Source organism: Mobula birostris, chromosome 19 (assembly GCF_030028105.1).
Source record: "Mobula birostris isolate sMobBir1 chromosome 19, sMobBir1.hap1, whole genome shotgun sequence".
NCBI classification, from domain to species: Eukaryota; Metazoa; Chordata; class Chondrichthyes; order Myliobatiformes; family Myliobatidae; genus Mobula; species Mobula birostris.
In genome coordinates this window covers 10,320,050-10,332,447 of record NC_092388.1, presented here as the reverse complement: position 1 = coordinate 10,332,447, position 12,398 = coordinate 10,320,050, and the positions used below count along the sequence as shown (strand labels likewise).

Sequence of the window (12,398 nt, the reverse complement as noted above, 5' to 3'; positions counted from 1 at the left end):
GAACATTAAAACTACGGTTTTATCATAGTGATGCATCCCTGTCCATTGTTGATGTGGCCATTCTCTCCTTCAACAGCTAAGATTTCTGAATTATAATCAGCATTGAAGGCTTTCATATTAGTATCTTCAAAATGTGACATAAGCAGATCAATTTAAAATAGCAAGAGAAAAATGCAAGGGTTAATCAACTGAAAAGATCATATTCCCAACGAAGCATTGTAAAGCCATTCCTAGAAACTGTCAGCAATAAGTATTGATGATTGGTAATTCTGGTTAAGTAAAAATGGTGGATGCAAAAAAGAAAGCAAATAATTTTGACATCTAGTAGTGAGACATTCAGTTTATTTAAAAACGCAAACACGAGGAAATCTGCAGATGCTGGAAATTCAAGCAACACATAAAAATTGCTGGTGAACGCAGCAGGCCAGGCAGCATCTCTAGGAAGAGGTACAGTCAACGGTTCGGGCCGAGACCTTCGTCAGGACTAACTGAAAGAAGAGATAGTAAGAGATTTGAAAGTGGGAGGGGGAGTCCTCCTATGCCTCCTGTCCCATGATCCTCTCATATCCCTTTTGCCAATCAACTGTCTAGCTCTTGGCTCCATCCCTCCCCCTCCTTTCTTCTCCTATCATTTTGGATCTCCCCCTCCCCCTCCCACTTTCAAATCTCTTACTAGCTCTTCTTTCAGTTCGTCCTGACAAAGGGTCTTGGCCTGAAACGTCGACTGTACCTCTTCCTAGAGATGCTGCCTGGCCTGCTGTGTTCACCAGCAATTTTTATGTGTGTTGCATTCAGTTTATAATAGATTTGTATTGGTAGTTTTAGTTCTAAATTTATAGTGGAAAAACTTGACAACAGGTTTATTCACATATAGAACTATAGCTGTAAGCTTTCCAAAAAAAATCTTAATTTAAACTTTGTTAAGATAGAAATGATAAATTTGTCTCTATTTTAATTTCCTATATAAATGAATATATGAAGAGTCACTCTTTTCCTTATAACATTATTCTCTTTAGTTTTTTCCCATATTCTACTAGTCTATTATATAAGTTTGTTGTCATATATGGCTTAAAATATTATGTGATCTAGGTAAACAAAATGAATTCTAATTACTTAACAAGCTTTGTAACTGCCTCAGATATGTTCTTGATACTTCCTCATTTATACTTAATGTAATTTCAAATATCCCAAAGAACTGCCATGCTGATGAGCATTGAATGGATGGTGTAATCCAGGAAATAATGAGAACTGAATTAAAAATTGTGTCCTTTGTAAGTACCATATGGTTTGTAGGTAAACTGAGACGTTAAGGGGGCATGATGCTGAATGTGAATTATTAAATTATTTTAAAAGCGTATGTGTAGAGTAACAAAAGATCATCACATTCCCTTCATTCAACCTCAGTTGGTAAGGCAGCTGTAACTCATTTTATATCTCTGAGTCACAAGGTTGAAGTTTCAAGCTCCATTCCAGGAACTTGAATTTCAGGCTGATGCACCTGTACATTGCCAAATGAGTGTTTCATGACTGTCTATTTGGTGAAGCAGCCTCAATGTACTCTCTGTTTAATACCAAGATCCTACTGCATTCTTCTGTTTAACAAAAAACTAATTATTCCAAGTGTACTGACCAATGTATAAATCTCAGTCAACAATATTGGAAGAATCTTGAATGATTCTGTAGAATAGTCAAAGGTGAAGAAGAAAATCTGTTTGTATAACTCAAGCAACATACACAAAATCGAGGAGGAACTCAGCAGGTCAGGCAGCACCTAAGGAAAAGAGAGAGTATAATCGACGTTTCAGGCCGAGACCCTTCAGCAGTCCCAGTTGAGAGTCTCGGCCTGAAACATCGACTATTTTCCATAGATGCTGCCTGGCCTGCTGAGTTCCTCCAGCATTTTGTGTGTGTGAGTGTGTGATGCTTGGATTTCCAGCATCTGCAGATTTTCTCTTGGTAAAATAACGCAAGATATGTTTTTGGATTTTGCATCCTGTAACTCTTTACATGATTTCTCATTTCAATGTGGAAAGTCACATGTTAGATAACCGTAAATGAATGATGATAATAAATTATCCTAAGTTGTACATCAATCAGTATTTAGATATTTTGTGTAATACACACACAAAATGCTGGAGTAACTCAGCAGGTCAAGAGGTAGCTTCTGTGAAGAAGAAGAAATATTCCTGCTTCATGCTGCCTGACCTGCTGAGTTCCTCCAGCATTTTGTGTGTTACTCTGGATTTCCAGCATCTGCAGGACCTGTTATATTTGGTGCTCATTTTCTAGTCAGTTCTCTACATCAGATAAACGCAAACAAGACGAATTCTGCAGATGCTGGAAATTCAAGCAACACACATCAAAGTTGCTGGTCAACGCAGCAGGTCAGGCAGCATCTCTAGGAAGAGGTACAGTTGATGTTTCAGGCGGAGACCCTCCTACATCAGATAATGTTTAAATTTTATAATGCTATAGCTCCCATGATTGATCACTAATATTTAATCTGTGTTTTTCATGTTCAGTTGTCCGTAGTAGTAGAAATGGGATTTAAGGTAATCAAGCTCAATCTGGTTCTTGTCCAAGTATGCATGTTCTAACCATGAATAACAACTCATGGTAGGAGTGCTAGTTGATAATGAATTTTCTTTCTTTTTTGATTGTTTTTATTAGTTTCATAATAATAAACATACCATAATATTGATACAAAGTTATTGGTAATACATTGTTATAGTTAACATAGTTAAATATAAGCACAGTTGACACGAGTGTTAAATCTCCCAGTCATACAGGATACAGATGTAATATACAAAACAAAAAAAAATACCCCCAAAAAAACTAAATGGTGTTAATCAACTAAACTAAGAGGAAAAAAAGACATGGGCTGTTATGTACCATATTTTAAAAAAAAGGAACCATTAGTGTCATTGACTCCATTCCTCTCAACATATATTAAAAAGAAATAGAGTAAGTTTGGAAAAGGTCAAATTACATCATATGAAAATGTTGAATAAATGACCTCCAAGTCTTTCTGAATTTAATAGAAGAATCATAAATAAATTTTTTCCAAGTTTAAACACAACATCGTTTGAGAGAACCAATGAAATGTGGTGGGAGGATTAATCTCTTTCCAGTTCAGCAAAATGGATCTTCTATCCATTAATTTAAGAAATGCAATCATCCGATGAGCTGTAGAGGTTAAATGACTTGATTCTATCATTGGTAACCCAAAAATTGCAGTAATAGGGTGAAGTTGTAAATCAATATACATAGAAACATAGAAAATAGGTGCAGGAGTAGGCCATTCGTCCCTTTGAGCCTGCACCACCGTTCAGTATGATCATGGCTGATCATCCAACTCAGAACCCTGTACCTGCCTTCTCTCCATACCCCCGATCCCTTTAGCCACAAGGGCCATATCTAACTCCCTCTTAAATATAGCCAATGAACTGGCCTCAACTGTTTCCTGTGGCAGAGAATTTCATAGATTCACCACTCTGTGTGAAGATGTGGCCTCTTTTCGGCTTGATGTCTGGCGAGGTCAAAGGGGTCACCTGGACAGAGGCGGTGACGGCGGCTTTTGAACAAGCCAAGAACACGCTAGCAAACGCCACACTCCTAGTCCACCCCCCGGGTCGACATCCCCACTACCCTCACTGTGGATGCCTCCAACGTGGCAGTTGGCGGCGTGCTCGAGCAGCTCATCGAAGGTCAGTGGAAGCCGCTCACCTTCTTTAGCCGGCACCTACGGCCCTCGGAACTTAAGTACAGTGCTTTCGACAGGGAACTGCTGGTCCTGTACCTTGCCATCTGGCACCTCAGGTATTTCCTGGAAGGGAGAGAGTTCACGGTCTTCACAGACCACGAGCCCCTCACTTTCACGTTTGCCAAAGTGTCGGACCCATGGTCGGCCTGCCAACAACGCCACCTGTCGTACATCTCAGAGTTCGACATATTCAAAACAGTTGAGATAGTATCAAAAATCTTTCCAATATTTTTTCAAAAAAGGACATGACCAAAACTTATGAATTAAAGAAGCTATCTCAGAGTGACATCTATCGCATATAGGATTTATATGAGAATAATAACGAGCTAGTTTATTCTTAGACATATGAGCCCTATGCACTATTTTAAACTGTATCAACGTATGTTTAGCCATGTAGAGGATGAGTTAACTAATTGAAGAATTTTTTCCCATTTTTCAATCAGTACTGTAATCTTAAGTTCCCTTTCCCAATCAGTCTTAACTTTATTAGGTACGTCTGCGCATATTTTCATAATTGTATTATAAATAATTGCTATTACACTTTTCTGAAAAGGATTTAAATCTAAATTTTTTTCCAAAATATCCATTGAATATAAATTCAGGAAGGTAGGAGAAACAGTATTTAAAAAATTTCTAACCTGTAAATATCTTTTAAAAAAAAAAATGAGATCTAGGCAAATTATATTTATTAGATAATTGTTCAAAGGACATGCAACAATTATCCAAAAATAGATCACTAAACTGTACTATACCTTTAATTTTCCAAGCCAGATATGCTTGATCCATAATAGAGGGTTGGAAAAAGAAATTAGATATAATAGGACTTGCTAAAATAAATTGATTCAACCCAAAATTTTTTGGGTTGAATTGATAATGAATTTATGCCCTACCCCAACTCCTGGCATCCTGACCAAATGTGAACAGCATTGATGCCATGTCTGGAAGGTCAGCTAACTGGTGGTAGAACGTAGGCACCTTATGCTTGTATTGCTAAGGGCAGTAGAGAGCATCCCAACATGCTGCATCACTGCATGGTACGGAAGCTGTACCGCAACAGACAGGAAGATTCTACAATGGGTAGTCAAATCTGCCCAACGCATCACAAGCACCAGCCTACATGCCATCAATGTGGTATATAGAGTAAGGTGCCAGAAAAAGGCCAGTAACGTCATGAAGAATCCCACCTGTCCTTGGGGAGAAGGCTACATAGCATCCACAGCAGGACTACCTGACTCAAAAACTATCATTTTACCCAAACAGTAAGGCTGATCAACACTTCCATCACCACTACTTAATTTTGTGTTTGTGTGTGTATATTTATGTGTGAGTGTTTATATATGTATTTTTATTATGTTCTTTATTGTTTCTTTTTGTTCTGCATTGGATCCGGATTAACAATAATTTTGTTCTCCTTTACACTTGTGCACTGGAAATGACAGTAAACAATATTGAATCTTATGTACTGTAGAAAGTTACCAAACTTTGGGGGGCTGGTGGTTCTGGTAAATAACAGATGGTGCAATCCTGGGCATATTACGATCAAGGAACGGGTCTGTAGCCCGGATATTGAACTTTTTGCTGTTGGACTCCGGCCATATTATTTGCCAAGGGAAATCTCGCATGCAATTGTGGTTGTTGTGTACATCCCTCCCTGTGCCAACCCGACGTCGGCGTGTAACATCATTTACACTGTCATAGCAAGATTAGAAACCCAGCACCCGACTGCCCTCATTACCATCTCTGGTGACTTCAACCAGGTTACCATGGCAAGAACACTGCCCAACTTCACGCAGTATGTGAGCTGTACAACCAGAGGGGAGAGGACTCTGGATTTGATGTACGCTAATGTTAAGGATGCATACAACTTCTCTCCCCTCCCCCCACTGTCAGATCACAACCTGGTGCATCTAAAACCCTGCTACGTGCCTCTGGTGAAGAGTAAACCTGCAACCTCGAGGACAGTGAAGAAATGGTCAGAGGAGGCTTACGAGGCACTCCAGGGTTGTTTTGAGGTGACAGACTGGCAGGCACTCTGTGAGCCACATGGAGAGGATATTGATAGGCTCACAGAATGCATCACGGATTACATCAACTTCTGTGTGGACTGCAATGTTCCAACAAGAACTGTCGTTTGTTATTCAAATAACAAGCCATGGGTGACAAAGGACATTAAGGACATCCTGAACGCTAAAAAGAGGGCGTTTAGAGATGGAAATAGGGAGGAGCTGAGGGCAATACAGAGGAACCTGAAAGCCAGTATCAGGGAGGCTAAAGACAGGAACAGGAGGAAGCTTGAGTGGAAACTCCAGCAGAACAACATGAGAGAGGCCTGGAGGGGGATAAGGACCATCACTGGGTTCCGGCAAACTAGCAACAGAGGAGCTGAGGGCAATGTGGACAGGGCCAACAAACTTAACCTGTTCTTTAACAGATTTGACATTGTGACTCCTGCTCATCCTCCACATGAGCCATCTGTTGTCGGCCCCCAATCAACACATGTTCCACTCTCCCCTCCTACCCCTCCTCACAGTCCCCCACCCTGCTCTCATGACTATACCCCTCCCCCACACAAAACCACCACAGTGAGCTTCACGGCTGAACAGGTGAGAAGACAGCTGAAACGTCTCAACCCAAGCAAGGCTGCAGGACCGGATGGTGTCAGTACCAGGGTGCTCAAAGCCTGTGCCCCTCAGCTATGTGGAGTACTTCACCATGTATTCAACCTGAGCCTGAGGCTCCAGAGGGTTCCTGTACTGTGGAAAACGTCCTGCCTCGTCCCTGTGCTGAAGACGCCGCGCCCCAGCGGCCTCAATGACTACAGACCAGTGGCATTGACCTCCCACATCATGAAGACCCTGGAGAGACTTGTTCTGGAGCTGCTCCGGCCTATGGTCAGGCCACACTTAGATCCCCTCCAGTTCGCCTACCAGCCTTGACTAGGAGTTGAGGATGCCATCGTCTACCTGCTGAACCGTGTCTATGCCCACCTGGACAAGCCAGTGAACACTGTGAGGGTCATGTTTTTTGACTTCTCCAGTGTGTTCAACACCATTCGCCCTGCTGTGCTGGGGAAGAAGCTGACAGCGATGCAGGTGGATGCTTCCCTGGTGTCATGGATTCTTGATTACCTGACTGGCAGACCACAGTACGTGTGCTTGCAACACTGTGTGTCCGACAGAGTGGTCAGCAGCACTGGGGCTCCACAGGGGACTGTCTTGTCTCCCTTTCTCTTCACCACTTACACCTCGGACTTCAACTACTGCACAGTCTTGTCATCTTCAGAAGTTTTCGGATGACTCTGCCGTAGTTGGATGTATCAGCAAGGGAGATGAGGTCAAGTACAGGGCTACTGTAGGAAACTTTGTCACATGGTGTGAGCAGAATTATCTGCAGCTTAATGTGAAGAAGACTAAGGAGCTGGTGGTAGACCTGAGGAGAGCTAAGGTACCGGTGACCCTTGTTTTCATCCAGGGGGTCAGTGTGGACATGGTGGAGGATTACAAGTACCTGGGGATACGTATTGACAATAAACTGGACTGGTCAAAGAACACTGAGGCTGTCTACAAGAATGGTCAGAGCTGTCTCTATTTCCTGAGGAGACTGAGGTCCTTTAACATCTGCTGGACGATGCTGAGGATGTTCTACGAGTCTGTGGTGGCCAGTGCTATCATGTTTGCTGTTGTGTGCTGGGCAGCAGACTGAGGGTAGCAGACACCAACAGAATCAACAAACTTATTTGTAATGCCAGTGATGTTGTGGGGATGGAACTGGACTCTCTCATGGTGGTGTCTGAAAAGAGGATGCTGTCTAAGTTGCATGCCATCTTGGTCAATGTCTTCCATCCACTACATAATGTACTGGGTGGGCACAGGAGTACATTCAGCCAGAGACTCAATCCACCGAGATGCAACACAGAGCGTTATAGGAAGTCATTCCTGCCTGTGGCCATCAAACTTTACAACTCCTCCCTTGGAGGCTCAGACACCCTGAGCCAATAGGCTGGTCCTGGACTTATTTCATAATTTACTGGCATAATTTACATATTACTATTTAACTATTTATGGTTCTATTACTATTTATTATTTATGGTGCAACTGTAACAAAAACCAATTTCCCCCTGGGATCAATAAAGTATGACTATGACTACTAACCAGCAGCAGGTTCTTCAAATCTGATATTTGAAAATGAAGTGAAATGCATTGGAATGTATATAGATTTTCCCATAGCATCGACTTTAATATACTAACTGAATCTGCCGTCAGTTTTTTGTTGTTTGAAATGATGTTTGACTCTCAATAGTGTTATAAGTTATTTAAACCTGATACTGAAACAGTTTAAGTAACTTGGCCATCTTTTTAATTTTACAGAAATTGTGCTGAAGAATGGACGTATTTCCTGTTCCACTTCCATCAAGCAGTACAATGCAGTCATCTAATTTTGCTCATGTGATCTTTCAAAATGTGGCAAAAAGTTACCTCCCTCATGCCCCCCTTGAGTGTCATTACACACTGACTCCATACATTAAGCCACATCCAAAGGACTGGGTTGGCATCTTTAAGGTGAGTTCCATCATTGATGGTAAACACTGAGTCTTTTAAATTATTTAACTTGATACTGTCCAGCTACCAGCTAAATCTTTTTGTAAGAATTTTCTAGAACAAGCAATTTACTGAATCTGTGGCTTTGTTGTAAATAAAGCAAAGATCTCTTTTCAGGTTGGGTGAGTGGTAAGGTAGCAAATTAATAGAAGGTAAACAGAAGGGGGAATAGGACAAATAGCATGAAGACACTAGAGTCATAGAGTGATAGGGTGTAGCCCAACTCATCTCATGCTGACCAAGGTGCCCATCTAATCTAATCCCATTTCCTGTGTTTGGCCCATAAACTTTCTTAGCCATTTCCTTTCCATTTATGGGCAATGGCCACTCGGTGATATGTGTTGGCACACAGTGTCCAATAAAACCTGAGCCAAGACAGAGTTTGCACTTTGCATAGAATAGAAGCAGAGAATATAGATTAGAAAGAGATTAAGATTAAAAAATCTAGAATATATTTTTCACCTTAAATTCAATTTTGTTGAACCCAACCCACTCTGAATGATACCAGGGAATCTGAACCTCCTGTGCTGCATGAACTCAGTAACTATAAGGTCATAAAATTCTATTAATTTTTGCTCTCAATTGTCTTTGCTTCATCAAGTCATCTTTATTATCAAATTATATAAACTTTTATTAGTTCCAAAGATCTAAAAAAATACAAAATGTCTTGACATTTATTCAGTTTCATATGCAACACAGTTGTGTGTTTCTGAACACAATCTTGAACTCCCTTCACTTTGCTCCTGTAATCTTATTTACACTAGATTACACTTTAACAAAGAAAATCCTGAGATAGCCGCCCTGTGGTGTCCTTTGATGGTACTGTTGCACCATTTATCGAATGTATATTTAAAAACGGGTTTTCATCTTCCTTTCCTCCCTTTTATCATTTCCCACCTCATTCTTTGACCTTTTTTCATCTTTCCTCTCCCTCTGTGGGGGTGGGGGGAGGGAGGAAATTTGATTCAGCCGTATTTTCTAGGTGGTGAAGGAATATGATTACGAAGTTTAACACATGAAGAAAGGAAACTAAAGAAAATGAATTGTATTTGCAGAAATGGAGAGGTTTCGGGCAGTCATGGTTGCTTTCCAATATTGAAAAGTGCAGTAGAGAAATTTTCTTGGATGTTTGGGAGGAATTCCAGTCAACAACAGAAGAGGACAGCTCTTCATGTTGCTCATTTGATAGGAGATTTATATTATGTGTTTCTGGAGTCCAGCTTAAGTTTCTGATGGAAAGCTAGGAGCTGATGATTTATATAAGTAAAAGAAATGACAATTGCAATTTGGGATGCAAATATATTGTTTCCGTTGGAAGCACCATCAATGAGCTACTTCCCAGAATTTTCTCACAGTTAGGAGTTGCACACTTATCCATTCTCTGTACACTATAGTCTCGCCAGTACATTGCTGCAACTGAATGCTTATCATCTCCATGTTGAAGTGGCACTTTATCTACAGACCCAAAGATCTCCAGCACCCTCCCAGTGTGTAATTTTCCCAAAGCAAATTTCTAAACCTTCCACTTGGATCTTCCAAACAAATTACTTGTTTTTTTTTTCTTAAATTGGCTAGTTCTCCCTGCCATCACACACCCCATGTAGCAGTCACAGGTCGGTCCTGATCTGCAAACAACTGCTTGTCCTGTCTGTTTGTCTCTGCTACTGCCAACAGTTGCTGGGCTCTTAAAGGAATTGGTTTTGTTTCCTCGCTTCCCCCTTCAGACATGGATCACCTCTTTCACTGATGATCTCACATGTAGAAAATGTTCAAAGACAGGTGTGTTCTCTTGGGCATGACAGATTTTCACCAGAAAGTCAAGCCAAAAGGGCTGTTGGCAATGGATCAAATAGAATTCCAGGCTTCTGTCTTTTTCTCCAGTTAGCTCAGGAATGATGATGATTTTCATTCTTGCTACTGAATTGACAGGGACAGTTAAAGCATTGAGCCCACATAACTCTACTGAACCCTAATTCAGAAGTATACTGTGTGGCGGCTCGCCCACGCAGCAAGCGAACCAGCTCCTGCAGTCGCCAGCGAGCCTGCAGCCAGCGGCAACCGAAGGGGATCTGAGTGTGGGGCAGACCTCGGCCCGGAAGCCGTCGCTTCCGCCCCGCAAAGGGCGGGGGTTGCTGGGAGCGGGTTACTTAAGCACGCACCGATTCAAACAGTAAATGGTTCAACCAGACTCTGCTCACCTCAGTGTGTTGCTTTCGCTTGTCGCATATCAGCGCGACTACATTGGTGACCCCGATGGTCCAGTGGTATTTGGACCCAACATGAACGACTCAGCTCTGCAGAATGCAGTTTCCCTTAAACTGCCAACCTTCTGGACCACTCAACCCCTGGTCTGGTTTGAGCAAGCGAAGGCCCAGTTCCAGGTCAGGCAAATTGTCTCAGGCACCACCAGGTATTAATATGTGATGGGCGCCCTCGACCAGGAGACAGCGGGCCGCATTATCCTTTTTCTGCATCATCCCCCGGCAACAGACAGGTACGAGGCACTCAAGGCCCTGTTAATCCGCACATTTGGCCTAACCCGCCGCGAACGGGCCACGCGGTTACTGCATATGGACGGTCTGGGCGACCGCACGCCATCAAGCCTGATGAGCAATGTGCTAGCACTGACAGGCGCCATAACCCTTGTCTGTTGTTTGAACAGATCTTCTTGGAGCAAATGCCAGAAGACATCCCCCTCCTGCTAGCAGATGAAGACTTCAGAGACCCGCATAGGGTGGCTGCCCGTGCTGACGGCTTTGGCGCGCCAAATTGGCGGAACCACCATCGAAATTAGTGCTGTGGCACGGCCGAAAGCCCAGCCCTCCCACATCCCAGCAGCGGAGCACCGAACACCCACACCAAGGGACGGCACCACTTCTGAGTCTTGGTGTTTTTAATCATCAAAGGTGGGGTTCCGGGGCCCGCCGGTGCCGACTGCCATGCTCGTTCCATGGGAAAAGCCAGGACCAGCCATCGCTGATGGCTACAGCGGCTGGTCACTGTGATAGCCTCCTCTACGTTTGGGACAAGCGCTCTGGATGTAGATTCCTGGTGGACATGGGGGCAGAAATCAGTGTCCTACCCCCCCTCGAGCCACGATACCCGAACTAGAAGAACAGGACCGGAACTTATGGCAGCCAACAGCAGCACCATCCGCACCTACGGCACAAGAACCATCCCTTTGCAGTTCGGTTCCAGCCGCTTTACATGGACATTTACGCTGGCCGCAGTATCATAGCCATTGCTGGGTGTGGACTTCCTCTGCTTGCCTGCTCATGGATTTGAAGGGACGATGATTGGACGATGCAAAGACATTTCAGTCTTTCTCCCTCGGTGAGGCCAGGTTACCGGCCCTGCACCTGGATTTCGACACTTATTCTGACAACAAGTTCGCCAGAGCGTTATCAGAGTTCCCATCTATCATCACGCCGTAGTTTTCCTCAACAGACCCCAAGCACGGCGTGATGCACCACATCCCCACACAGGGACCTCCCCTTCATGCCTGGGCCCGCAGACTACAACCTGACAAGCTCCACTTTGCAAAGGAGGAATTCAAGGAGATGGAGGAGATGGGGACTGTGCGGCGTTCCGATAGCCCATGGGTCTCCCCATTCCATATGGTCCCCAAGTCCGTAGGAGGGTGGAGACAGTGCGGCGACTATCGGAGGCTGAACGATGCCACCATGTCCGATCGCTCTCTGGTACCGTACATCCAGGACCTTATGGCTAACCTGCACGGGGCGCGCATCTTTTTGAAGATCGACCTGGTCCGAGGGTATCATCAGATCCCAGTCTACCCTGATGATGTACCCAAGACGGCCCTCATTACCCCCTGTGGCCCGTTCGAGTTCCTCAGGATGCTGTTTGGGCTCAAAAACGTGGCGCAGACTTTCCAGCGCTTGATGGACGCAGTAGGGCGAGATCTAGACTTTCTGTTCATCTACCTGGATGACACACTTATCGCCAGCCGCTCCCGCCAGGAACATCTGGCACATCTATGCCTGCTCTGCTGCCGCTATCTGTACCTTGCCATCCGG

General features: G+C 43.6%; 1 protein-coding gene across 2 annotated transcripts in view; it reads left to right on the top strand.

The window, feature by feature from the left end:
- The window catches only part of tax1bp1b (Tax1 (human T-cell leukemia virus type I) binding protein 1b), a 118,918-nt gene that overhangs the window by 12,787 nt on the left and 93,733 nt on the right, over nucleotides 1-12,398 (top strand). For both annotated transcript variants that reach the window (XM_072283210.1, XM_072283209.1), the window contains exon 2: nucleotides 8,131-8,322. In XM_072283210.1, coding sequence (XP_072139311.1) covers nucleotides 8,146-8,322 — 177 coding nt within the window. In that variant the 5' untranslated portion in view covers nucleotides 8,131-8,145. The remainder of the gene's footprint in view (nucleotides 1-8,130; nucleotides 8,323-12,398) is intronic.